The 26,897-nt window shown below is 44.5% G+C and overlaps 2 protein-coding genes across 2 annotated transcripts in view; one reads left to right on the forward strand and one right to left on the reverse strand.

Annotated features, from left to right (window-relative positions):
- Positions 1 to 2,702, reverse strand: part of rasl11a (RAS-like, family 11, member A) — an 11,101-nt gene extending 8,399 nt beyond the window's left edge. Inside the window, exons 1-2 of the mRNA XM_008289813.1 lie at positions 2,312 to 2,702; positions 114 to 170 (exon numbers count right to left, since the gene is read on the reverse strand). Of these exons, the coding sequence (XP_008288035.1) occupies positions 114 to 170; positions 2,312 to 2,468 (214 nt within the window). The 5' untranslated portion in view covers positions 2,469 to 2,702. The remainder of the gene's footprint in view (positions 1 to 113; positions 171 to 2,311) is intronic.
- Positions 2,703 to 5,754: 3,052 nt separating this feature from the next.
- usp12b (ubiquitin specific peptidase 12b) lies at positions 5,755 to 26,331 on the forward strand. The gene is made up of 10 exons (XM_008289815.1): positions 5,755 to 5,973; positions 10,634 to 10,714; positions 10,812 to 10,895; positions 12,986 to 13,115; positions 13,528 to 13,793; positions 14,880 to 14,956; positions 15,108 to 15,191; positions 16,857 to 17,054; positions 18,679 to 18,757; positions 25,239 to 26,331. The coding sequence occupies exons 1-10, from the start codon at positions 5,926 to 5,928 to the stop codon at positions 25,338 to 25,340; spliced, it is 1,149 nt and encodes a 382-aa protein (XP_008288037.1). The 5' UTR covers positions 5,755 to 5,925; the 3' UTR covers positions 25,341 to 26,331.
- The last annotated feature ends 566 nt before the right edge of the window (positions 26,332 to 26,897 follow it).

Genomic DNA, 26,897 nt, shown 5'->3' on the forward strand with positions numbered 1-26,897 from the left:
GGATGGATGGATGGATGGATGGATGGATGGATGGATGGATGGATGGGTGGATGGATGGATGGATGGATGGATGGATGGTGTTTCTTCTACAAGTCAGATGGACAGAAACTCACCTGTGTTGGCTTCATAATCTCCGATGAACCTCTTGGTGAGAAACCGGACGATCAGAGCTGCAAACAAACAGAGTCGTGGATGCAAACAAGGAACTTAAACCCTCCGACCTGCTGCAGCCCACTGACCTACATAACGCCCACTCTGCTGCTGGAATCTCTCTTTACCTCGACACATATTTAGGATGTTTAGGAATCTGTTAGACGAGCTGCACAAACCCAGAATCTGGCGTCTCGTGTCGGTGAATCGTTGCTTTGTCCACCTCTTGGTGTTTGGCTTCTGGACGCTGTTTTTATTTTATGCATCTGTTGTTTTTGTTGGATTTTGCTCAACAAAAGGCAACTCGAGTGATTTAAAAATAGTCTGCGAGCTTGAAGAAATAACGTCCCGATGAGGATGTGATTGTAGATCTGCTCCTGAGAAGGACGTCGTGTTTTTACTGGAAGCAAATGAGGAAGAATCGAGCGTTTCGAGGTTGATGTTGGACGCTTCTCTTGTGGACTTTCCTGTTTCTTTATCTTCTAAATGTTAAAAACGGCATTCAGGGAAATCACTAAAATGGAATTTCACGTAAAATATCACAAGATAACCTCCAGATAGAGGCTGGACGCAGGTTTTTTTTTTAGATATAAATGTCATTTATCTTCTGTTTTATGTGAAAGTTGTACATTTTTGGTGAATAATGGTGTTTGTTCCTCGGTTACCTTCACCTGCTTAATGTTTAAAACTGAAAGCAGCTAAAATATGAGCGACGTCGTGACATCACTGTTGAGCTAAATACTGTTTCCTTTCTAACAAAACATCAACAGTTTGACACAGGACGGTTGTTTCGACGCCATCACGTCTCTGCAAAGTGTTTTCAAGCCTCCATTCTTTTTCCATCTGTTTCCCACCAGGTGCTGCTCGATAACCTTGAAGGCTTCTCCTTCACTCTGTGGGTGAAGCTTCTCCTCCTGACCTGATTTAAGCGCCTGCTCAGATGTTAAAACTCCTCTTGAAGCACTTAAACGCAGATGAACGTCCACAGATGCTCTAATTTAGGAGGCCTTTATTCCTGCAGATATGTAAATTGTTTAGCGGAGCCGATTTACGAGGAGCTGCTTCCGCCTGCTTGTTAAAGGAGACACCAGGAGCTTCTTAGATGTTAAATCACGGTTCCATCCTCGGGGCTCCTCAGCGACCCGAGGAATCCGTCGGCTGGTGTTGAACTCTGGCCGCGATTGCTCCTCGAGGTTTATTACAAATGATAAATCGTCCTGTGAGCGCGCTCAGACGAGCGGTCCGCTCACAGCCAGACCCACTGGTGTGTTTAGTCTGACTGAGATCAGAGCAGACGAGCCTGTGATCATTCATGAAGCCTCGTGTTGACCAGTCAGAGGCCTGAACCTGTCGACTGAACCCAGGCCATCAGTCACTCATTACATTTACATCCATTCATCACGTCGCTGGCTTCTAAAGCTTCGTCCAAAACCTGATTAAAAGATGTTTTATTCTCTGTTAAACTTCACACTCGTGCTCCACCTCAACCTGGAACATCATTAAAATACTAAACGGACCCTCGTTACTCTCATTAGACGTGTTCGTTCTCCCACCGGATTCTAAATGATTTAAATTCAGCTTCTTCTTTAAGCTGAATTATGCCGACGATTACTTTTAAATCAGCTCCACCTTGAACTGTAGCTTCACTAAACACTGCAGACACACTGAAGCATCAACAACAAGAACAACACACATGAATGTGGGCGAAAAAGGGAGTTTGACACCAATTCTTTGAGGCTCTCGGTACATTTCATGGCTGTTACTCGATTAAAATAAAGAATGCATGACTTTAACTTGTGGTTAAGTATGTTTTAAACTGCACTGTTACTTAAATAAACGGTTTAATTTCTGCTCCGTCGCTGTTTTTATCGATTAAAAGCTTTAAAACTGTTGAAAATATTCATATTTGCTTATGCAACAGCGCGATCTGTCGCCCCCTGCCGGCCACCGTAGCTTCTTCATTTCTAATATTTTGGCTTTTTTATGTTTTATAGAAGTTAATTCTAAAGACAACAAGTTGCACTAATCACGACTATATCATGTTATTATGGGATGTTAAGTCCCAGCCGACATGTTTCCTGTTTGGTTCTAATCAGCTTCACTAAAAACCTTCATCTGAGTTTTTCGCAGCAGATTCTGGTTCCGATCGCTCCGGCCGTACCGGTTTTGCCGACGTTGCTGGCTCCCAGAACCACGATCTTCACCGTCTTGTTGGGGACGCAGTCCAACAGAGGAAACTCCGGGATCGGAACCAGCAGAAAGTTACCCGAGCCGCCGCTGTTCATGGTTCCCGGTGCGCAGTCCGCAGCCGGCCGCATCGAGCTCCGGAACCAGAGCAGAACCCAGAGCAGAACCCAGAGCAGAACCAGAGCAGGACCAGAGCAGGACCAGAGCAGGACCCAGAGCAGGACTCAGTCCCGGGCTCCCATCGTGTGGAGCTGCAGCCCGGACTCTGCAGACCTAAAGGAGAACCACCGAAGACCAGCCAGAGCTCCAGTCCAGAATTCTTTTCCAGTTCGACTTTTCTTCCTCTGACGGACCGGTTCTGTCTCCTCCGTGGGTCTGTCGGTTGATCTATCCCGGTTCTGTCCCACTCTGACCCTGATAAAGGTTCCGTCCGCTCCGCAGCGCGTCCGCTCGCCTGTGAGCGCACAAAGAGGCGGAGAGGACGAAGCCGCCCGGACCGTCCTCCGGAGTCCCGGGAGACCAGTGTGAACGGTCCGAACCGGGTCGAGCTCCTCCGGCCTGGACTCAGGCCTGCTGGGGCCAATAAAGCAGCTCATTAAGGTTTAAGGTGATGATGGTAATAATAATTATAATAATTAGTCGTAACAACAAGTTTTAAAGTCCTGCTGAGCGTCACGGTGGCTATGGAAGCCCATTAGTGCCCGATTCACATCTGACTTTCCCCAGTTCACTGATTCCCTCTTTTTTTTTCTTTTTTTTTGTAGTTTGTAGTGTTATATTTTATTTGTTTGTTTGTTTGTTTATTTATTCATTTATTAGCACTTTACTGCAAATCTACTGATTCCCCTGTTTTATTAAATTGCAGATAATAGCGATTAAAATCACAAAAAATAAAATATTTACATGTTAACTGTAAAAAAAGAAAAAAATTAAAACTGTAAATTATGTCCACAAAAAAAGGTGTTTTTGTACAATTGCTATTTTAATTTACATTTTTTACAATTTTTGACTGTGAAATTATTTTATATTACACATTTTTTTTTATTCTATTTAATTTAGCAAATAATATTGTTATTTTGCAGGTTACTTACATTAAATTATTAAAATAGATAAATAAATCTTTCCAGACTTTATGTCTGTTTAGCAAAGCAATTAATTATTTTATATGAAAAACAAAATCGAAATTATTATTTTTTCTGTCATTTTGAATTTGAAAGACTTTTTTAAATTTTATTTTATGTATTTATGAGGATTATTGATTTTTCTATAGTTTAAATACAGCATGTGCTGTGAAACATTTATCTTGGGTTGAAAAAACTAAAGAGAAGTTCCTAAAATGTTTTGATTTGTAAAAGTAAACTTTTATTTTCTGAAGGGAAGCAGAGGTCATGTGATGTAAACACCAAACATGTGGACATTCTGTCACCAGAAACTGTTTAAAGTGTGTAAAAGACTGAAACTAGAACTGATGGTAGCTGTGAGATGACGTCAGTTTACAGACGTGATTCTGAGAAAGTGTTTGAAAACTTAATCTGGACAATTTATGGGTCAGTGACTGGAGGAGATGTTCAGTCTTATTAAACACAACTAATACAACTCAGTGAAAATACTCCACTACAAGTTAAAAACTGCATTTAATTATTATTTTAGATAAAGTGTGCAGGTATAATCGTTTAAATGCACTCGTAGTATTAAAGTGAAAGTACTCAGTGCAGAATAAACGTCTCTGTGGATGTTAAACTATTTATTTTTACAAATACATTCATCTGTAAACTGTTTTACTGCTGCTGTAAGTCATTATTGATTAAACTGTACGATAATCAGATAAATATAAATAAAAGTCTTGATGTCAAAATTTAAAATGTCACAGACGACAGCACAGAACTTTGTTGAAATGTCTTTATGTTTATTTGACATACGTTTAATTAGAAGAAAACATTTCAACATTTATTTAACATTCAAATAATCAGTTGGTTCCTAATTTTAAAAAACAAAAACGTAGATATTTTATTAAAATTATTGGAACTAAATAGGAAAAATTCACATATTTGACCAGATGGAGTCATGAAATTATTTTGTTTTTTGTTCTTGCATGATCAAAATAGTTGACACTTTGTTTTTGGGAACTCAGTTGATTAAAAAAAAGAAAATTAAAAAAGGAGTACTGTGAGTGCATGGGTGCTGTTGGGTTGTTTAATCTACATGTTTTTTTGTGGTGGTTTTATTTGTAAAGCAACTAAAGCTGTCAAGTACAACATGAAAAACAAGTCCAGGTACCTCAGCGTCGTTTTTAAAAACAGTTTTGGAGTAAATGTACTCGGTTAGTGAATCGAACACAGAGGAGGAGGCGCCAGTCTGTCAGCAGCAGGAAGCACCGCCCGCCGCCTGCAGCCCCGTGCGAGGAACCAAAGTGACCTCAGCGAGTTGTGCTGGTTGACTCCCTCGAAGCTCCGAGGCTGGACGGCGGCAGATGTAAAGTTACGCACAGAAATCACCGGCAGCACCGGAAGCCACATGATCAAATCTTCAAAATAACACATGACCTCCTAAATGATTCTTCTTTATTGACAGACAGCAATATAAATCTGACGTAAATTACACAAATATATAAACTATGTACTGTAATCTGTGTTATTAATAATAACTGTTATTTATAGAACAGCTTTAAAAGTCAGAATTTCTGAAGTGCTTTGACAGGCAAGACAAAAATGAGGAAACAAATAGAAAAGTATTTAGTAAAATCACAGATTAAAAAAAATGTAAAATGCATCAAACTGTGGGGAAAAATGTCTACTTAAAAATCTGTATTGTAAAAATTCATTTAAATTATAAAAACTATGAAACTAAAAATATTGGGACAGATATTTGCTGTTATGTATATTAAGAACAGAAAAATGGAAAATTTTTCAGAAACTTATTTCACAGATTTTTCTTGCTTCGTTAAATTACAGATAATATTTTACAGAGTCACAGAAAATATACAATTATTTACAGCAAAAAACAAAACAGGTCTAAACTGTACTTTTGTGTTTTTACCCTGTATTTGTTACAGAATGTGAGCATAAAATCACACTATTTAAGTAAATCAGCAAAAAAACACAATAATTTAACATATATTTGCTGTTATTAACAGCTTCTGCACATTACACTAATCAAATCTATTTTTCTTAATTTTTTAAAAATATTTTTTTCTGGCCTTACTGACACAATTTAATTTTTTATTCTTATTATTTTATTTTTTATGGAATTTTTCTTTACATTTAATTTCAAAGATCAGTCGCCCTACAGTGAAGTTTATTGACTGAGGTGGTTAAATTTAAATCATTCTGGTTCTCCACTAAAAATAGATCAATAAAATGATCAATAAAATGATCAATAATTTGAGTAATGACGCATTTTCTTGTGACATTTTCAGCTCTACTTCGATCAGGCTTTTATTGTGAAACGCCCCGCCGGAGCTGCTCGCCGTGCCGCGGTGCAGCTGGACGGTTCAGTCAGTCAGGGGCAGACGGCTCTCCCGGAACTCTACAGCCGCAGCGGCTCTGATTATTTCAACATCGGGGTTCGGTCCAACATGGCGGCTTACGGATGGAAATACTGATGACAGTCCGAAAGATCGCCTCGATTTGTACGATGGTGAGTAGCTCCGGTTCGGCCGTGTCGCGGCTGTTAGCGCCGCTGTCCGGGCTCCGGGCTCCCGGAGCCTGGACGCTAAGCTAGCTGCGCTGCTAGCCTGCCTGCTAACAACATGATAAAAACACACACGGGGTTCCCACAAAGTTGTACAGCTCCGCCTGGTACCAGCAGCCCTCCGGCTCTGCTCACACCAGGGTTTGGACCAGTAACGGAGCGGCTCTGTGCTCGAACCGAGCGGGTCTGACAGTTTATTAGCCGCTTCGCTTGGCTGGTAGTTTGTTTATGTGAGAAGGGCAGGGTTGACCGACGGTCGCTACCAGCTAGCTTAGCCTGCTAGCCCGCCCGGTGCAGCTGCGCGTCCGAACACTTGATCCGCTTCAAGTTGGACCCCATCGGCTGGAAATCCCATCAAATCACACGTTTGTGCTCCTCAGCGGCACAGCTGCTGAGTTCAGGCGGTTAATTAGCGGAGCGGCGGCGGCGTGAGTCCCGCAGCTGAGTCCCATCAGCGGCTGAGTGTTTCCGGTCCTGCTGGACTCCGGTCCGGTCCAGGTTCTGAACGGGCAGAACTGAGCTCCAGCGGAACACAGGGGGGGATGTTGTGAAGGTAATTAGAGGACAAGTGACAGGAAGAGTTTGGTCGCTGTGACTCTGCAGTTTTCTTCCTCTGAGCCGTTTGAACGGTTTTATCTTGTTTGACCACGTCCGGCTGCCGTAGAGCTGCTGGCCGAGTCCAGAGGGTCCGGGTCCGGGTCAGCATGGTGCCTTCAACCAGGTGAACTGGACGTTTTTGACAATATGACACCTTATTGATGCCTGAGCTGTGATTTCAGGGTGAGATCCAGAAAAGCAGCAGCTTCAGACACTCAGGAAAAACTGATGTTTGTGTTTTCTGATCGGAACCAGACAGAAAGGTTCGCTAGTTGAGTTGAATAACTCTATGTGGAAAGAATGAATCACTCTAGAATGAACGGGGGACCTGGACGGGAAGTGGATTTAAATAGAAGATGAAAAACTATTTATAAAAAAGCTGAAAATGATCCAAACTGGTTTTGTTTTGTGGTCCGAGCTTTGTGGTTCTGATTGACACGGTCAGAGCAGTTGTGTTGTTTGGTTTGTCAGCAGCTGTGTGTATCAGGTGTGTCACATTTCTTTTCCTTGTTTCGGTAACTCTCTGTTTCTGTGCACATGTGGATGAACAGACCCGGTGGATCGGTTCTGCTTCTGTCAGGCGGATTTTTCCTGATTATTAGTCACAGAACAGGAGAACTTGTGAGTTTTCTTGAGCCTGATGTGTGATAGATGTGTTGCTGTTCTGTGTTTGTGTCTCATTGTCCATGTTTTATTTCAGCCTGTACGTAGTTCTGCTCACATTCTGCTTTTTAGTAGCTAAATGATCCGATTCTGGCCCTGAAGTGGCTTTTCGGCGCCTCGACAACCCGACACGCTATCGATTCTTGTGCTAGACTTTCAGTGAGGTCAGAGGTCAGACTCGGACCTCCTGCTGGGTCCTCCTGGTGCAGCAGGTTGACTCGGGGTGAAAAGGTCGAACACGGTTCAGCGTAAAGCCAGAAGATTAACTTCTCCTGCTTCCACCTCCAGAGCCGACAGCCGGCCGGCCAGATGCCTCACAGGTCTGCTGCTGCTGCTGTGTGTTGAAAGCTCCGACTTAGGCTGCTGCTGCTTCGGCTGTTTTGTCGACCACACATCGGCTCTGTAGCCCACTTCAGTGTGGAGGCTGCAGCTTCTGCACAAACACGGGCCGGGCCGAACACCAGCAGCCGGTTTGTTCAGTCTGCTGGGCTCTCTGGAAAGATGTTTGCTTTTTGGGAAAATCAATTTGGCCGTCGAAGCCGTGAAAGTCACAAAACAAAAAACCGCCGAGCCGGGAAACGCGGGAATGAAATGTTCAGCATCAGTGACGTTGGAGGACGGTGATGCTGAAAAATGTGGAAAATGTTTGGAGCAATGTGACAAACTGGAGGAGAAATCCTCACCCGGATAGCGTTCAGTCATTTAACTGTGATGTTATTACTGCAACAGTCATTTAAGTTTGGATTCCTGAAATGTGTTAAAGCTGCCACTGAATGTCTGCCCAGGTCCACTGCTGTCCTTTTGATGTGATCGTGTTGTAGATTTATTAAGTTTAGAGTTAAATCAGGAGCAGATCACTCATTTAAATCTAGGTTTTGCCCGTGTTAGAGTGTTTTACAGATGCAGTAACTCCTCTCTCTCTGTTCCTCTGTTGAATTCTGATATTTAACTTTACAGAAAAAGGACTTTAATGTGAATCTTCTAGCGTTGCATTGTGTTGGTATGAGGTTTGAAATGAAGGCTGAAGTTGTGCAAAAGTTGACTTTGTGACTGCGTGATGAGCCTCGGTTTTAGTCGCAGTGATGATTTCTGCTTTTCCTTTGCTCATGTGATGTCTGTTGCTGCATTGCATGTTGTGCAGCTCCTGGACGTCCAGCTGGAGGTCAAGTGCTTGTTTGTGTTCCTTCATCTCATGCGCCGAGGTTTGAATCCAGCTGAGTTGCCGTGCAGATGTCTAAATTAACCTTTTTCTAAAAGTCGAGGCTGAAACTTCCTCCTCTTCCCTGGAAACGGCGGCGCAGATCCATTTCCTGTCTGCTGTGGAGCTTCAGATCAGAGCTCAGCTGATTTCAGGCCGTCTCCGTTCAGCCTGTTGCTTGAAACAGACGCTTTCTGGAGGAACACGTTGGTGTTTGTTTTGGTGTCTGTGTTTCGGCTCTGCGTGACAATAAAAGCAGCAGAGTCGCTCCGCTTACGGCTTCCTCTCGACTGTCACCGATAATAAACGTGATCAGAGCCCTGCTGCTTTCCACCGCTGTCTTACGAGCGCTTCGTGCTGCAAAGTTCACTTTCATTTCCATCGGTTCAGGAAGCAGAAGGTGTCGCTTCAAACCGGCTCTGAGACAGTGAATTAATGAAAGTTTTCAGAGTGAACGCTTCCCCCTCTCCTGCCCCGCCGCCTCCGTCTCAGCTTGTTCTCGTGTTTGGTGGATCAATAGGCGTTTGTCTCTTGTTGACTTTATGCATTGTGAGGACGAGTGTGAACGACATCATCTTCATTCCTCGTTCCTTCCTTTAACGCCCAGTCAGAGGCTCAGACCAAACACACAACGCTCTGATGACCCAACGGCTCGTTGCAGGAATGTTGTTATTTTTTTGTGTATAATGTTTTATTTAGACACTGTAGTTTTAAAGATTTCCACATTTCTGCAACCAGACGCTTGTAAATAATTAATTTTCTATTTGCAAACACACAATTTTATTAATTTTTAGGGCTGCTGTCAACCAAAGAAACTCTCAGCTGATGGTCTTCAAAACAAAATAAGAATATTTCTTCTAGATGAACTAAATGTTAATGAATCTACCTGCTGGTTTTATTACAGGTAAAAAGCTCATATTTGCAGCTGAATAAATAATTTCAACCAGATTATTTTGTGCTCAAATGATAACGACAGACCCAACGGGATCATATTAATCTGATTTCTGGTGCTGGTGACGGAGCACGAGAACAACGGAGGAATAAAACAGACTTTGGTGAATTCTTAGATTTTCTGACTCGTTTTATTCGCTCGTCTTTTCTGTAGCAGCAGACCCGTACGTTTTAGCTGCAGTCGGGTTGTGAGATATCAGAAAAATGTGACTTTAGGATATTTTGCTTTTCTACAGTTGATTTAATTCAACCCGATGACCCGAGCTGCTCCGTTTGTGGTGACGGTTTAAATAATCGCTCCAGCTGCTCTCGGTTCACGTCAGCCTTTGTGTTGCTGAAATGTTTTGCCGTTACGTTTCAGTGAATGATGTTCTGTTGGACTTCTCTGGTTTATTGAGCTGTGGAAGATAAAAGCGTTGTGATGTGTTTTCAGTGAGACTTTTTGTGGTTGTTGATTCTCTGTATAGACTCATGTTTCAGTCGTCGTGCCTCCGATGAAGCCCTCAGATCGCCACGTTTCCTCTCAGCTCGGCGTTGTGTTGAGCCTGAACCACCAGAGCAGGTCTGGGGGTTTTTGGGTGCCGTTGGATTGTACAGCAAAACCAGGAAGTGGCCTTTAATAGCTCGTCATGCGCCGTCTGTGTGTCACAACAGCAGGATGGACGGTTTGGGGCTTTTGTAGCCTCATTAATTAACTGGACGCCTGTAATGATTAAGCTTTAAACGGAGGGACAACATTTATAAAACCTGAACCAAACGTTGTCATATTTCTGCAGGAACACAAATTAAACTAGTTTTAAATCTCGTCCTGTCACAGAACGCACGCTCTGTATGTTTAAGGACAAACGTGGTGTTCAGCAATGAGCAGATGTTTTCATACTCGATGACATTAAAACACCTTCAGACAAACGCACACATGAGGCTGAACTCTGTGTGGAGAAAATCAGAACGTAGAAGACGGAGGGCTCGAAGCAGGAAACGCAGCTGCAGCAGACAGATGGTCGACGATCCAGCAGCGAGAAAACAACGAGGAGGAAATGAAGGACAAAGGAGGTTCTGTAATGAATAATTTCACGATTAGAAAAACCGCCGTGCATCCGCTGTCGTTGGCGTCTTGAAGCGCAAAGTCCGTCCTGACTGAGTGATGTGAAAATGTTCCAGTGAAACATTAATCTTGTCTCGTTTTCTGCCTTCCAGGGCGCCAATGCCTCTGCCTTGGAAAAGGAGATTGGACCGGAACAGTTTCCCGTAAATGAACACTACTTTGGATTGGTCAACGTAAGTGTCGGTACAGCGGACACGTGACACGTAACAACGGTCCGAAGCAGTCGGTCAGAACAACCCTCTGATCTCCTCTTTGTTTGTCTCCTTCTAGTTTGGCAACACCTGCTACTGCAACTCGGTGCTGCAGGCTCTGTACTTCTGTCGGCCGTTCAGGGAGAAGGTTCTGGCGTACAAGGTGAGTGATGAGAGGGACTCTGCAGCTGCATCAACCAGCAGCATTACACGTTTAAAGAACGCCCCACAAATACCACATCAGCCCGACTTCAGGGACACATCACACCTGGGTTTGAGTGAGAAGCTGCTGCTGGTGACAGAAGCATGATCATATTTTTGGCTACTTTCATCCCTCGAGCCGTCGCTTCTGGTGAACAGCCACTCAGAGTAATCGCTGAGATCTGGGATTAGATCCAAACAAGCGGTCACACAGTCACTCAAGAGGCTAACATGCTAATAGTTTAGCCGCTTCATCAAACTGAGCAGCTGATCCCTTGATGCGCAGGAAAACTCTGGTTGGTCAGAGATGGAAAACGAAACGTCGGGTGTGTCAGAGTCCGTTTCCCCCATTAGCTTCAGTTTCCTTTCATCTGTCTGCAGCTAAAGCGTGTTTAGCGTAACACAGGATTGACCACAGCGCTGGCTTTAGGACATACGGAGTCTTGGGTATTGAAATATATTTGAATTTCTTCTTCTTTAAATTTCTAATAAACTAAACACACTAAGTGCATTTTTCTCTCCCACCGGTTACCGATGCGATCCTTATAAATGTAAATGATGTTCATGTTCACTCGCATGTCGAGGTCGGGTCCGGCCCCTCGTGGTGAACCTGGAGACGCATGTTAAAGGTCCCATACGGTTAATTAACTAATAGTCGTCCAGTTCTAACAGCATGTTGATCGTGAAGGGCTGGAAACGGCAGCAGCTCATTGGTTTTCAGCCCTAAAGCCATGAGTGACACAGTCAGGGTGAAGTGAACCATCTTTGGAGCTAAAAATCTAAAAGAAACACTCAATCTGTTGGAAAGCTTCATTTAATGTGAAAATATTTGGGGGACGTCCTTAATAATTAGTAAAGAACATCCATAAAGTTGCTAAAAGTTTAAATGAGCCCAGATTAGAGAGAATCCAGAAGACAGAACTCCTTTTTATTTCCCTCTTCAGCACCAAGCCGGTTTATTTTTCATTTGCAGAAGCGTTCTTCTTTACTGTTCGCTGTGGTCGGCGCTGGTGTCAGCCCAGGTTTTTGGTTGTTAAGACAGACAAACTAAGCCTGACTTAAACCCGACTAATCATCTAACTTTAAGCCTCTGCTCTAAACAAGAACAGCAGCGCAAAGAGAGAAGCAGTTAATTTGGGATCATATTCTGACAACAGTTCCCTTTTTTTTTCCCCCTCTGACTAACCTGAGGAACGTTTACTACCCGCCTCATCGTCTGACTGCTCCTGTTGTTGCCCCTGGGAAACTCTTTCTAGCAGCGCTGCCCCAAACAAGCCTGAAACGTTTGGTTTTTTGGTGGCAGATGGCTGCTAGAAAAGTGTAGGAAGACCAGTGAGCGCTTCCTCCATGTGAATCCAGCAGTTGTTGCTGCTGTAGAGGAGCGAAAATGAAAAGAAAACGACTCCTGAAACTCTCTGTGAAGCAGCGTTTAGAGGAGGAGCTCAGGAGGAGTGGACAGTTTGGGAATGTGGGATTGAATTAGCTGCACTTGAAACTAAACTTGGACGGCAGCTCGACTTTGATCGAAGCGTTTTGTGCTTCACCGTTGTGAGAGAAAAGCCTTCAGGAATGAGGAGGATGTTTCCCAGCAGCAGCAGCAGCACACGTCTGATGAAACCGGACTTGTGCTCACCTCATGTGAACCTGGGCATCATCAGCTCCTGTCAGCAGATGTTGGCCTCTGGCTCGTGTCCAGACTCTGATTGGTCACTAAGTGCTGCGCTGCTTTTACAATCTCAGGCTGGGGATGATTAGACTTCATGAATCAATAACTGTTTCTAAGTCTCCTCTTAAAACCGACTCGTATTTAAGAAAAGCTGTGATTTCTGTGTGGATTTCAACATGTTTGCTTTCTGGTTTATGGTTGTTTTTAACCCTTTGTGAAGCCCTTTACCTCCTTTCTTAATGAGTGAAACATAAATCCTGTGGCTCGTCGTATCACTTCTGTAGATTAGATAAAACGTCCGTGTTCACGTAGCCTCGCCGTGATCACAGACCGCTGAAGACTTTGTGTGATGACGAGTGTCTCTCCTCCTCCTCCTCCTCCTCCAGGTGCAGCCTCGTCGGAAGGAGTCCCTCCTCACCTGTCTGGCCGACCTGTTCAACAGCATCGCCACGCAGAAGAAGAAAGTCGGCGTCATCCCTCCCAAGAAGTTCATCTCACGGCTGAGAAAAGAAAATGGTGATTGAGGACAGAGAGTAATGTAGCTGTTCCTTCGCAGCTCTGCCAGAATGTGCAGCTGCTGCTCACGTCAGAGCCTCCACCAGGTGTTGGGAAATGTTCTTTCATCGGCCGCCCGCTTGAAACCAACTTCCTCTCACAGCTGAGATTGTTGAGGGGCGGGAAAGAAGAGGAAAAAGAGGGGGCAGGGAGGGGTATCTCAGCTGAGAAGTTAATCTCACAGCTGAGGGAATAGAAGTGTCGGCCAAATCATGCAGCGGCAAGCAGATGAAAAGCTTATAATTGGCTGAGTTTCTGGTTGCCAGCGCCTGCTGATTTTGTTTATTTTCTGTTCTCTCCTTTCCCCCACATCTGTCTCCCTCTTTCCACCTCTCTGTGTCCTCATATGTGTTTGTTTCTTTCTGCCTCTCAGAGCTGTTTGACAACTACATGCAGCAGGACGCCCACGAGTTCCTCAACTACCTCCTCAACACCATCGCAGACCTGCTGCAGGAGGAGAAGAGTCAGGAGCGGCAGCAGAACGGGAAGCTGGTCCAGAACGGTGGAGGAGGAGGAGGAGGTGGAGGAGGAGGAGGAGGAGGAGAGGGGGAAGGTGGAAAGGAGACGCAGCAGACTTGGGTCCACGAGATCTTCCAAGGAACGCTGACCAACGAGACGCGCTGCCTCAACTGTGAAGCCGTAAGTGGGTCACGTGCTCATCAGCTCGTTAATGTCTGAGAATGATGTCTTCTCATCCTGGAGGCGGTTTTTAATGACATAAACCCACCGGCAGCTTCACTAGATACACCTGAACCACACCTGGACCTGCTGGGGACGTCCCTCAGAGACGTTGGTCCACGCTGATGTCATGAATGATTAATTCCTCGATTGGACTGAGACCTGGTGACTGTGGAGTAAATGATCAGGCGGCTTTCAGCTGCAGGAACCCGACAGGCTGCCTAATGGGCCCGTTCTGTTCCTCCTGTTGTGTCAAAGTGACGATAAATCGCAGCTACTGGACCCAATTCCAGTTCTGTTAGCAGGAAAGAATGAACTGGTTGTGATGTTAGAGAAGAACCGTGCTGCTAGATGAACCTCCCAGAGCTCAGCCGATGTGTTTTATCAGGGCTGATACGATTATTAGACATTTGAAAGCAGTGAGAATCTCGGTATCAAAGCTTAGTAACACGAACTTTTCAACATTTATCTTAGCGTGCTGATTGGCTCCTGCGTGTGGCATTTAACCAATCAGATAGCGCTGTGGGCGGGACAAGACTCAGACAGTTTTAAATCATTTATTTTTATCAGGAATCTGTTAAAAAATATCATATCTGATCCAAAATGGCCCTAAAATGACGCTCAGTCGGTACTAAATTGCTTAGAAAAGTCAGGATAATGTGCCAACTTTTACTGCATTTCAGGCCAAAAGATGATTAAAATCAGATTTAACTTGTTTTTATTTGTATTATAATAAATATAAAAGTATAAACCTTCAAAAAGTCAAATTATTTTGCTGTTAAATAGTCTGTTTATGGAAGTTAGTTTAAAAAAATATGTGTTTTTCTCAGGAATTTATAATTTTGTACTTCAGATGTAAAAGGAAACCAAAATACTTCCCAGTATTTGTTCTGTAAATCCAACAAGAACCTTCGATGGCAGAATGATGTCGTCGTAACCATGACGGTCCACGTTTTTCTGTCCCTGTTCACCTGGTGGACATTCGTCCATCCGTGAAACTACGTTTAAAAACCTATTTTACCTTTTCGTGTGCTTTTATTTGTGCAGGTGAGCAGTAAAGACGAGGACTTCCTGGATCTGTCGGTGGACGTGGAGCAGAACACGTCGATCACACACTGTCTCAGGTCGGCTGCTCTCTTATCCGTCGCTCTTAGAACCGCTCGTTTGTTCTCATCTGATTGGGAAAGATGTAGAAAAAACACCTTGGAGGACTTCTGAGGTTGTGTCTCTGCTGAAAGATTTTGTTGGTGAACCTGTGTTTGTTCTTCTCGACAGGGGCTTCAGCAACACAGAGACGTTATGCAGTGAATACAAGTACTACTGTGAGCAGTGTCGCAGCAAACAGGAAGCCCAGAAGAGGTGGGTGACGTCACCGTGGAGCCGCTTCATCAGCATCTGTCAGATTAGTCTTTCTGATAATTCTTTTCTTTTTCCACCAATTCCAACATCCAAACTTCACCAAGTGCAGACCTCGTACCAGTAGAACCTCTGTGAGACTAAACCCTGTGTAAGCTGAAGCAGTGTAGAGACGTAGAGGTGTTCATCCAACGTTTATGAACTTGGGTCATTACGATTCATCAGCCTCATAACGAGCAACACGATCCTGTTTCGTTCATGTAACCTGCGTCTTTGGCTGCAACTAATGATGATCTTCATTGTTTCTCCGGCTAATCGATCAGCTGTTTGGTCCGAAACATGTCAGAAAAGGTTCATCTGTGTCTTCCAAAACCCAAAGATGTTCAATTTACTGTCCTAAAGGAGGAAAGAAAACTGAAAATATTTCATCTTAAGAAGCTGGAATCAGAGAATCCAGACTCAGAATTTAAATTTGCATTAAGTGAGAAGGTATCAGTTGTAGTTTTATATTTGACCAGTCAGTGCTTAAAGGATCCAACAGACTGGATGTAGTTTATGTAAAGATTAACGTCCAACGACTCGGCTCTGTGAATCCATCCGTGTTGTTATTGTTGTTAAATTAGGCTGAAATCAAAGTGAAGAACTCGAGACGGTGCATCTTCTGGAATTTAAAGGATTTTGTTTGATTAAAATCAGTATTTACTGGGATGATCACCAGCTGGTTGTGATTTTAAAAATGCTTTTATAAAGTATCCTGAACTTAAAGAGGAGCCCATTAAGAACTTGTTAATGAATAAAAACAGTCTGAAAGTTATTCTTTCACAGAAAGTCAGGTTAAACATATTGTTGTAGATCCAAAATTAAACTATAAGCCTGTAAATGTGCATAAAACAGTTGATTTAATGGAGCTAAAGTAGCGAGTGTTGGTTTATTAGACTGTAGGTTTCAGACGCTGATCAAGTCTCTAAGTTAGAGGAACTTATCGACGTTGACGCCTCTCTACCGAGGGCACTTGAGCTAATTTCGAAACAGATATTTTATCTGCGAGGACGTGTCTCTAAATAGCAGTGAAGGGGAGTTTATCACGGCCTGTAACCGTCACTCGGCTACAACACAACCGCTCGAGAGTTTCTCACACGAACGCGGCAGCAGCTTGTTCCATTAGAAAGAACCCCCGAAACCACAGCTGGTGTCACTATAGCAACCGGCCAGGGCCTTCCTGTCGCATTCTGAGAAGTTCAGATGGGCGTCGATCTGCCAGCGGGTCTGTTATTAGGCGTCGAGCCGCTGGACGCTGCTGCTGCCTGAGTTTCACTTGAACCGTCTGCGGCGCGTGTTTTTATACAAGCTGAGTGCATCGAGTCACATCCATTAGCCTGAAAGCATTAACACGGAGCAGAGGGAGCACGAGCCCACGGTTCGCCCAAATTAGGAGCAACACACTGAAGCACACTTGAAGTAGCTGGTGGGAGGCCTGGAGCTGTGGTGGCATTAACCTGGAAAGCTTTCAGCCCTGTTTTGTCCAGGATGGACTCTTGCTGCTCGTCTTGTCCACGGATGTTTTAGAAGCCTGTGTTTTGTGTTTTAAATGTGTTTCTCTCTAAGTTAAAATACTTATTTGCTGCAGAAGCTCTTGAGTCAGTCCGTGTCTGTCTGTCTGTGTCCCAGGATGAGGGTAAAGAAGCTGCCCATGATCCTCGCCCTCCACCTGAAGCGCTTCAAGTACATGGACCAGCTGCACCGCTACACCAAACTGTCCTATCGCGTCGTCTTCCCGCTGGAGCTCCGCCTCTTCAACACGTCCGGGGACGCCACCAACCCCGACCGCATGTACGACCTGGTGGCCGTCGTCGTGCACTGTGGCAGGTCGGTTCGTCTTTTAAGCTGGGTGACTTGTGACCGAGCTGCTGAAGCTGCAGCCGCTTCAAACGTCGGCATCACAGCTCATAAAAATCAGTTTGGTTTCATTTGCTCGTTTAGTTTTGGTCAGATTTTCTGTTAATTAGCAGATTTATTAAGACAACACACGTGGATGTTGCTTCGTTTAGCTCCAGCGTTCCTCTAATCATACTTAATTACTCACTTAATCACAATTACATGTAATTTAGCGACAAAATTGATCCTCCAGCGAGTGTTTGCATTTATTAGGAGAGGACAAATTAAATCAGTTTAACATATGGTGTAGTCATGGAAACGGACACGTGGCATTAAATATATTTAAAACTATAACCAGCACGTGTCTGCTTTAGACTGATTATCATCCTGACCAATGAATACATCTGATGTTTAGTGTCGTTTAGCGCCATCGACACTGAAGGATAAATGCTGAAAAGTTCTCTTTTTATTCAACACGTGAAACTTAAAAACGAAGGCATGTCAACTAGTTTTTGTGTAGAAGTTTGTGTTCTTCAGAATTTTATTTTATTTTATTTTTACTTCAAATGTCCATAAATCTTCAAAAATCCATTGTTTAGCTCCCTGATTAGCAAAACTAAACATGTCGGCAGACCTTTGATCTGCTCATACAGTTCTTAAGATTTCCAAAATCCTTCAGGTGCAAAGTGGCGTTTATTATTGTTTTTATATCTAATTATGTTTGTTAGGTATTATTACTTTATGGTGAGACGCATAAATACAGTTTCTTCATCCTTTATTTAAACATCTGCAAGTATTATCAGACAAAATGTTAGAAAATGTGAAGACAAGAGCGTAAATAGAGGATAAAAAATTAGATGTAAAGTTTGTGGAATTAACCTGAAAATGGTTTAAACAGGATTCAGTTTAAAAAAAATGAATTTACACTGAAAATAAAAACTGTAGTTAAAACCGGTTAGAAATCCTATAGGAGGAATCGTCCAGCGCTGCATTTACTAAAAATATTTCTAATTAAGGGATTTAATTATCCACGTTAATGACTTTAAAACTGACATCTTCATAAACCTGTTCAGTGATTAAATAACTGGAGATGTGTGTAGACTCCATATAACCGATGGTATCTTCAGAGGACAGTGCACAGATCACTAGAAACATCCCTCCTTTAGCTCCTCTTGTCTCCTCCTGCCGTCAGAGAGGACGTAGCTCTGCTGCACCTCTGAAGGTTTGGATGTTTTGCTTGAGTCGCGTTCAAGCGTTGAGCTCATTTGTGGTGATTCAGGGATCGTCCTCAGGCTGTCTGACGTCAGCTGGTGTGTGAGCGAGCACATGAAAGTTATTCGTCACTTGATTCCACCTGCAGATGTAAACTAGCGCTGTGCTCCACACGTAGCCACGGAGCGTCTTCAGAACCACACGGCAGCAGCTCCACAGTCTGTCAGCTCTCAGCAGTGAAACGTTTTCCACATTAAAGCGGTTATTGTCCGTTTCTTCGCCGCCGTTCGTCACAATAATGATGCTGAAGTCATGTCATTACTCAGGGATGAAAGCAAAGTGCTCACGTAAAGCCGTTCTGGGGATGTTTTCCTAACGTTCCTCCTGTGTTTGTGCCCCTCAGCGGTCCAAACCGCGGACACTACATCACCATCGTCAAGAGCCACGGCTTCTGGCTGCTGTTTGATGACGACATCGTAGAGGTAAGGAGGCCTCTTCTCTCTCTGACAGCCACGTTGAGTTTAAATCAGCTCAGATTAGTTAAACTAGGGCTCACTGCACAGGAACTCAGATGCCTTCAAATTAAAAACTTAACCAGAAAGTTCAGGGTCGTGTTCAACTGCTTTCATTTCATGCTAATGTAGAAAAAACTCAACTCTAGACTTTGTTATTGAACTATTAATTGGAGGAATTCTTCTGTTTAGGCCTCAGGTGAATCAGTTTTATGATTACAGCTGTTTTTATTTGTTGTTCCTCATTTTAAAAAATACAATAACAATAAAATTAAAAGTTTCAACAAGAGACCAAAAAAGAAAAATACAGAATAAAAAAAAACCAGGCAGGCTAAAAACAATGATAATCAGAGTGAACAGTAGGATTAAATCTAGAAGCATCATCGTCTCAGTCGTTCTCTGAACTAAAAGTGTTCGAGTGAATTTATAAGACAAACCTCACAGTTAAAAACTAAACAACCCGTCACGCTTCCAGCTTTAACGGTAGCCTTAAAATGCGTCTCATTGAGAAGTTGCTCTCAGACAGGAATGTGAAGCGGCCCAGCTTCCCGGCTCGCTGCAGATCCTCAGTGTTGTGTCTGGAGCTCCAGCGACGCCCCGACCTAAATACCTCAACCTGCGTTAAATAACCAGGAGATAAAGTAGAGTGCAGCGGTCAGGACAGGAGCCTAAGAGCACATCAAAGTGTCCGTTAAGGAGACGACGGGGAGAGAAAACAGCAGAAAGGAAACGGCTGCTTTATGTTGGAGCCGATCCTCTTTCATTTCCCTTTTAATCATCCCAGTTTAACTAAAGCATCCGTCAGCTCCAGCCCTCTGTCTTCCTTTTAATATTTACTGTGTGCGAGCAGGTGACGCCGACACGGAGGCTGAGCCTGCACCAAACTTTTTGGTTATTTTTAACTTTCATAGAGCGCCTAATGATTTCATTTTTCAGCTCCAATGATCTCGGTTGTCGTGAAATCGCTGCTCCGCTGATCCCCTGCCGCCTCCGCCGCACAACCATCTGCTTTCCCGTCTGATGTGGCGGCAGGGGAAAACACGGCAGCCGACACAGAAACAACAGTCTGACATCCTCGTGGCGTGCGCGATCGCTGAACGCTTTCCCAGCTTCAGTCTGCGAGAGGCTGACAGGGCCGCAGTCAGCGCTGATGATGTGATAATTCATCAAACCAAACGGGGAGAGCTGCCAGCGTCTCTGTGACATATAGCAGTGTATGAAGGGAGAAGGTAGCCAGCAGCATGATGTAGCTCTTTAGTCACTGGCACTCCACCACCAGTCGGTACGCGTCCAAAGCCTCGGCTCGCTGCCGGCTTTCAGCTGCCGCCAAGTAACCTTTCAGTTAGTTATTTTTCTTCGTGTGTGCCAGAGAGAACGGTATGCCACAGCAATCAAACCATCAGCAGCTAACCGGCGGAGCAGCGGTGATGATAGAACGTCTCAGGGTTTGTTCAGCCTCGAGTCACTCTGCTGCTGCTGCTGCTGCTCTGTGTTTAACTTTTACTGACTGTTGTTCAGTCTCCGACCACTAATTGGACAAAGAATTAGCAACTAAAAAAGGAATCCAGAATGCCTCATTTTAGGGGTCTGTCGTTTGTCTGCAAATGATTTGAGGACTAATCATGAGGAAGAGGCGCTCCGTGTGATGGTCAGCGTGTATTTATCAGGAGATTTATTGGACGCTTTAAGCCGACCTGCAGGCCTCCGACTAAAGGCCACAACGCAATTAGAAAGAACTAAAAATAAGCTGCGTAATTGGACTTTCTCTCTTTATTATTGTACCAAATTATCGTCGTCCTATGAAATGATTGTGGAGTTACAGACCCATAAAACAGGAATTATCCACAATCTGTAGATACGTGTTTACAGCTAAACATTTACCAGAATCATAATAATAATAATAATAATAATAATAATACACCGACATCTAACTTGAGTGATTCGATTAGTTTACAGTTAAACTCCAACAATGATGCATAGCCGTGACAGACGAGGGTTTTTATGTGACTGGCAGGTCAAACACACAGTTGTTCTTATCATGTAGTCAGTATAAAGCTACCGTTAGAAGGACGTTATCAGTGTTTGCATGTTTTTCTCCTTTAAGTGTATTTTACAGTTTTACTAATATTTTTAACACATACTGAGCAGTTTTAGATATTTACATAGTTTTTCTGTTCTTCCAGGCAGCTGTTGGTTTCCATTTATTTCCATTTTACAGTAAATAAATTCCAAAAATATTCATGTAAATGTTGCTTCATGGTGTCATTTAAATGCCTAAAAGCAATATAATTTAACCCAATAACTGTCTGGGATGATGGAAAACACACATCTACGCTCTGTGTCCGCTCTACGAGGTGAAGCCGGCGAGTTTAATGCAGTCCAACGCACCTGTTCTGCCATAAAGTCCACGTTTATGATCCCTGTAATGTTCGGTTTGCGCCGTCATCGAGGCATCGGTTAGATTTTAACGTGTCGTAACCACTGCTACAGTCACTTTTAAAACATCTCAGCCCAAATCTGTGTCCAGAACAAATCCATCAGTCTAGTTCCAGTTCTGCTTTGGCCAAATTAAACCTCAAACACACACACTGGGTTTGTTTCTTCAGGAACGTTTTCCTCATCCAAATGGTTTATTTGACTTGAAGCCTCCCCGGCAGCGAGAGACGTCACCCCGCTGTCAGACTGCAGCTCCGTCGCGGCCTGATGTTTAAACCCGATGCGTGTTTTTCCACTACGGTGGGACGGAGGCCCGCTCCAACATCTGGGCCACAAGATTCCGCTGAGTTTGCAGAGCAGAAACACGAACTTATCATTTTTTATGGTTTGTGGAGATTTCCTCTGCCAGTCGTCTCCTCTGCTACGAGTTAATTTAGTCTCCGTGTGTCCGTTCGTCAGCACGCCGTCGGTCCGTCCACCTGGAACTGGTTCTGGAGTCGAGGCCAGTTTTCTGTCAGCGCTCGACCAAATAACGTCACATTTCAGTTTGTTTTCCGCCCCGTTGTCTCCCTTCAGGGATGTTTACTCGTCAGTGTGTCCTTATTTATGGAGGTAGTTTAGAGGACAATAAATAACAAAAGCAGATTATATTCAATAATGGATTTAATAAAGTGAGACTTAGGAAACACAACAAAACGAAATACAAAGAATTAAAGGTACCAGGGGACCAGAAATACAACATGCTGGATTTTAAATGGAGATTTGGTAGCAAATGAAAAACAAATGCCTCAGTGAAGCTTTCACACAACAGGCTGAGACCTCCTTAACCGTATGTCATGTGTTCATACATAGAAAATGACCAAAGTTATTCTAAATTAACTTAGAAACCGAAATGTTAGAGGCACTAACGGTCAAAAACATCTGGAGATATGACTCAAGAATAACTGAACTGTGTTTTATCCAAACACGTTTTAAAATCCGGCACTTAACAGAACGTGAAAACAAAACTTCTACCCGAGCTGTCAGATAAATATTCTGGTATCGTCAGTGACTTCTGTGAGCTGGAGACGGGCTTGTTGTGCTTTTACAGTTCAGTGTTGTCATCTGACCAAGTACCATCACTTTATCTCACTTTAGACGTTAGCAAGTGCTGTTTACTCGTAATAATCCAACATAAATAGACAAAACTGAAAGCTGGAATGTGGTTTGATTGGTGATAATTTAAATATAATCGTGTGCTTTCTTGGAAACGCCTGTAGACGCCCAACAAATCAAGTTATGATAGGAAGTCCGACATCTCCACTGGCAGCAGCCCAAGCTTAGTTTTATTGTATGTAGCTCGATAAGGAACAGTTAAGCTAAAAGGATAATCATTTACCATGTAGTTAGAGGGCTGAGGCAGGGTTAGCCGCATCTGAGTGCTAAAATGAAGGCAGCTGAAGTTTTATTTCTCATCTGAAAGTTTTATTGAGTTGTGAGTGGTGAGGAGCTCCGGCATCGAGGCTCCTGCTGGTGTTTGCATCTCTCAGGTTGTTCCAGTCTTCCACCTCTTCTTTGGCCAAAACGCTGCACATTAAAGAGTAAACACTGATCTGAGTCTCCTGTGTACTTTGAGGCGTCTAACGTGCTTCTCGTGTTCTGGTTCCGACCCAGGCGTTGTTGCTGGCTGGCAGCGGGTCCTGTAGAGGAGAGCAGGGATCTACTCGGTGAGTCTTCATGCAGATCAGCCGACTCTCTTCTTGGCAGCAGGAGGACACCTGGTCTGAGGTTGGTTCTGTTGGACGGGTGCTGGAGTTTCCTCACAGTCTCTGCTGCTTCCACGGCGGAGATGATGGTGGAGTGACTCGAGTAGCCATGGTTGTATCTAAGTTTGATTTTCTTTCTAACCTTGGTGGTAAACTCCTGGGAGCTAGCATGGTGGCTAGCAGTGTTTAGCAATGTTGAAAGGAACAGAGTTGATGCTGTTGGATCTGTGAATGTATCTTGGTGAGTCCATCGATGCAAGAAGCTGCCTCCCTGGAGTCCAAACAGCTTTTTCGAGGCCATCAGTGTGTTTTTCCTCTTGAGTCAGTGTCTGACGGGAGGCTGTGGCGGCTCACCTGGGCATGAAACCTGCTGTGTGTTTTCCTTCATCAGCCGGCTAGATGTTGATGTTGTGCTCTCTGTATGGTGATGCCCTCCCCTCTTGGATGGTCAGACTGGTTTCACACTGGTGAGGACGGCTGACACCTTCAACCTGAGTCGTCCTGCCTATAAATCTGCCGACTTGTTGTTTTTCTGATGGCTGACTCTGTGGCTGTGATCAGGTCTCCTACAGACACCTGGTTCATGGTCACAAAATCAGCCATCAAAAACACAAGTCTGGCACGTGCAGAATGACTCCAAGTGTCAGCCAACCAGTGCAAAACCAGTCCCACCACTCAGGAGAGGATGGCCCACTGTAAAGAATCACAATGGTGCAAAGAAAACCCAGCAGGGTTCATGCCAAGGTGAGCCGCCACAGCCTCCTATCAGACACTGACTCAAGAGGAAAAACACACTGATGGCCTCGATAAAGCTGTTTGGACTCCAGGGAAGCAGCTTCTTGCATTGATGGACTCACCAAGATACATTCACAGATCCATCAGCAGCATCAACTCTGTTACTTCCAGCATTGCTAAACACTGCTAGCCACCATGCTAGCTCCCAGGAGTTTACCACCAATGTCAGAATAAAACCATGGATACTTGAGTCACTTCATCCAAATCCACCACCTTGGAAGCAGCAGACGATTGGAAGGAAACAACAGCTACCCGTCCAACAGAACCAACCTCAGCCCATGTGTCCTTATCGGCCTCGTGACCAGCTGCTGCCAATAGAGACGGGTCCAATCTGTAGAGAAGACGTACCCAGCACATCACTGACTCCTGTGCTGTAACTGGTGACACCCACTGGACAGGGTGGGGAACAACGCCTGGGGGAAAACCGAATAACAAATAGAAGTTCCCAGAAAACCAGTAGGGGTCATGGGTAGCTCAGTGCTCAAGGTGTTGGGCTCTGGAGTGGAAGGTAGAGGGTTCAAGCCCCGCTACCAGCAAGTCACTTATGAGGCTGGGTCTGATGTGACTCTCCATTTAATCTCTTATTTTCTGCACACAGAACCAAGATAACAGATGAAGGCACGTTAAAGCGCCACCTGTTGATTGATCAGTTATCTTGGAGGAAGGCGTCGCTGTTCATAGAGAACCAATCATAGAGGGTCTCTTAGGAGGGCAGGAGACTCTGTGTTATTTGTCTACAAGCCTTTTGAACAGCAATATAATCCTAAAACAGAGACTGATGAAAACCTTAAAGCATGTACTTGTCAACCAGCACAAGTCCTTCATCAGTCTGTTTTAGAATCACACCTCCATACAAAGACCCACAGACCAATGAAACAGCTGCCGTCCTGAGGGACCCTCCTCCATCTGCTCCATGGGATCACCTATGAGCAGCGACGCCATCCTCCAACATAACTGATCAATCAACAGGTGGCGCTTCAACATGCATTCATCTGTTCTCTCACACAAAACCTGCTCCGGGGCAGCTTCTGTGAGCAGAAAACTCAGGATTAAACCAAAAGTCACCTCAAATCCTGCTTCGTAGGTCCACCTGCATCTGGATGGAGGAGATGCTCACCTGAGGACGTTCTGGAGAGAGAAGACAGATTGTTAGAAGCTGTCTGTGTCCAACAATCACTAACCAGACGTCACTTATCAGACACTTACCTGCAGCTCTGACGTCCTTCTCCGGTAGACATGAGTGCTTGAATACTGGAGAAACCTTTAGGATGAGAAGTTAAACAGGGTCAAGAAACAAAGTCCAGCTGCCTTCATGTTAGCATCACATATCAATAAAGACGCTTGATGACAAAACGGAACAAACCACGGCGCCTACACCTGTAATGTCATAGGAGGCTTCGTAAGACTTAACAGATCTAATCAAAGCATCAGGAGCATGTTCCTACTGACTCTGTCCAACCTCTTTCTCTTTCTAGAAAATCGATGCCCAGGCCATCGAGGAATTCTACGGTCTGACATCGGACATTTCCAAGAACTCTGAATCAGGATACATCCTGTTCTACCAGTCGAGAGACTGAAGCGGCCAGCGGTAAATCCCCAACAGACTGTCACTCAGCAGAGGGGGAGGGGCTTAAGGCGGCCACAGGCTCCGCCCAGTACGCTCACACAAGTATCCAGGCTTTATTCCCTGCGGGCGGAGCTTTGCACTGGAGCGCCGCTCGGATTGGTTGAGACGTGTGCAGGTCGCGTGCCAGCCTCCTGGATTAGGACCGTTTCAAATCCTCTGAGTCCACACTGCAGCAGAAGCACCTTACAGTAGAGCGACGGCCCGACCCGGGACGCTCGCTCTGCACTGTGGCATCAGCTGGGAGGACGAACGCCAATCCAAGAGGCTGACATCGCCGTGTGCACAGCCAGCGGCCCGTTCTGGAGGTAACCGGGACCGTCTGCAGAGCAACCGGCTAGCTGGACGGGACACAAAAACACGTCAGAGGACGGCAGGCCTCGTTGTCATGGTTACCATTGGCATCATCATCACAGTCTTCTTTAGCATTTTTTCGTGTGCATATTAAACCGTGCTGAGTTAGCCTCCCACAGCGGCTGTAGAGCTTTTCATGGCTTTACACTAATAAATACATTTTAAAAAGTCCGATGTGACGGCTTCGTTAGGAACCACAGCAGAACCACTGACACTACCGGTACTGACGAACGCGTCCTCAGAGCGCAGCGAGGCTAGTTTGCAGTGTTTGAGAGCATTTAGAGTTAACAGCAGCCACCAGAGAGGCGCTCACCCAGCTGGAGTGTTTCATCTTTACTTTGAATAATAATTAACAAGAGAAACCGACTGACCAAAAAGACGACGTGCAGTATCTATGATCTAAGTGTTTAATCAGCAGTTGATTTGTGATTTTCTATTTTCCTCTTTTGTTAGCGGAGACGTTTTAGGAGCGTGTTGAGTTACAATCAGCAGCGTCTCTGCTGAGCGTCTCTTCAGGAAGCTGCTGAGGCTTTTACAGTTGGCAGCGTGCCATGACGTTTGGTGCCACTCAATAAAGTATTTCAACAGCAGAAGCTAACTTTTCAGGCTTCTTGTGGTTTCGACAGCGATCGCTCTCCTCTGCGTCGCTTTAAAATGCCACAACATGCACATTTGATTTGATTTGGTTTTAAAGGGACTCGCTCTCCTCCAGGTCGCTCTGACATCTGGGCACTACATCCAGCTTCTCTCTTTGTTTGGCTGCAGCTGCTTCACTCCGTCTCATACTTTTGGCCACTTTGGCTAAATTTCGACTCGAGTGTTTTTCATGCAGCTGCACTTCTGGCAGGCGCTCAGACCTTTTACATAACATGTTGTTTTTTCGCTCCAGAGTCATAAATTGCAGCCCTGAGTGATGCTGATGTGGAGCTTTAATGCAGTGAGACCGTCTCGGTTTGTCTCAGCTGGTAGAACGGCTTCCTGTCCTCCTCCTGACTGAACGTTAGCACAGAGTCACTGCAGCAGCATGACGTCAGTGATGAATTAGTGCTACTGGAGGAAACTGTGCTGAAGCAAAGGAACCACTGATCAAATAAAACATTCATTTAGGAGAAGTTGCACTTCATTGAGAATTAAAATATTTGGGTTTTTAGACTTT

The sequence above is a fragment of the Stegastes partitus genome, unplaced genomic scaffold (assembly GCF_000690725.1).
Source record: "Stegastes partitus isolate 25-593 unplaced genomic scaffold, Stegastes_partitus-1.0.2 Scaffold638, whole genome shotgun sequence".
In the NCBI taxonomy this organism is placed as follows: domain Eukaryota; kingdom Metazoa; phylum Chordata; class Actinopteri; family Pomacentridae; genus Stegastes; species Stegastes partitus.

Excerpts from the sequence above, each read along its gene's own strand:
- usp12b (XM_008289815.1), top strand. The coding sequence starts at position 5,926 with ATGGAAATACTGATGACAGTCCGAAAGATCGCCTCGATTTGTACGATG. Across the intron at positions 5,974-10,633 it reads TCGCCTCGATTTGTACGATG|GGCGCCAATGCCTCTGCCTT; the intron begins GTGAGTAGCTCC and ends TCTGCCTTCCAG. Across the intron at positions 17,055-18,678 it reads GTCGTCGTGCACTGTGGCAG|CGGTCCAAACCGCGGACACT; the intron begins GTCGGTTCGTCT and ends TGTGCCCCTCAG.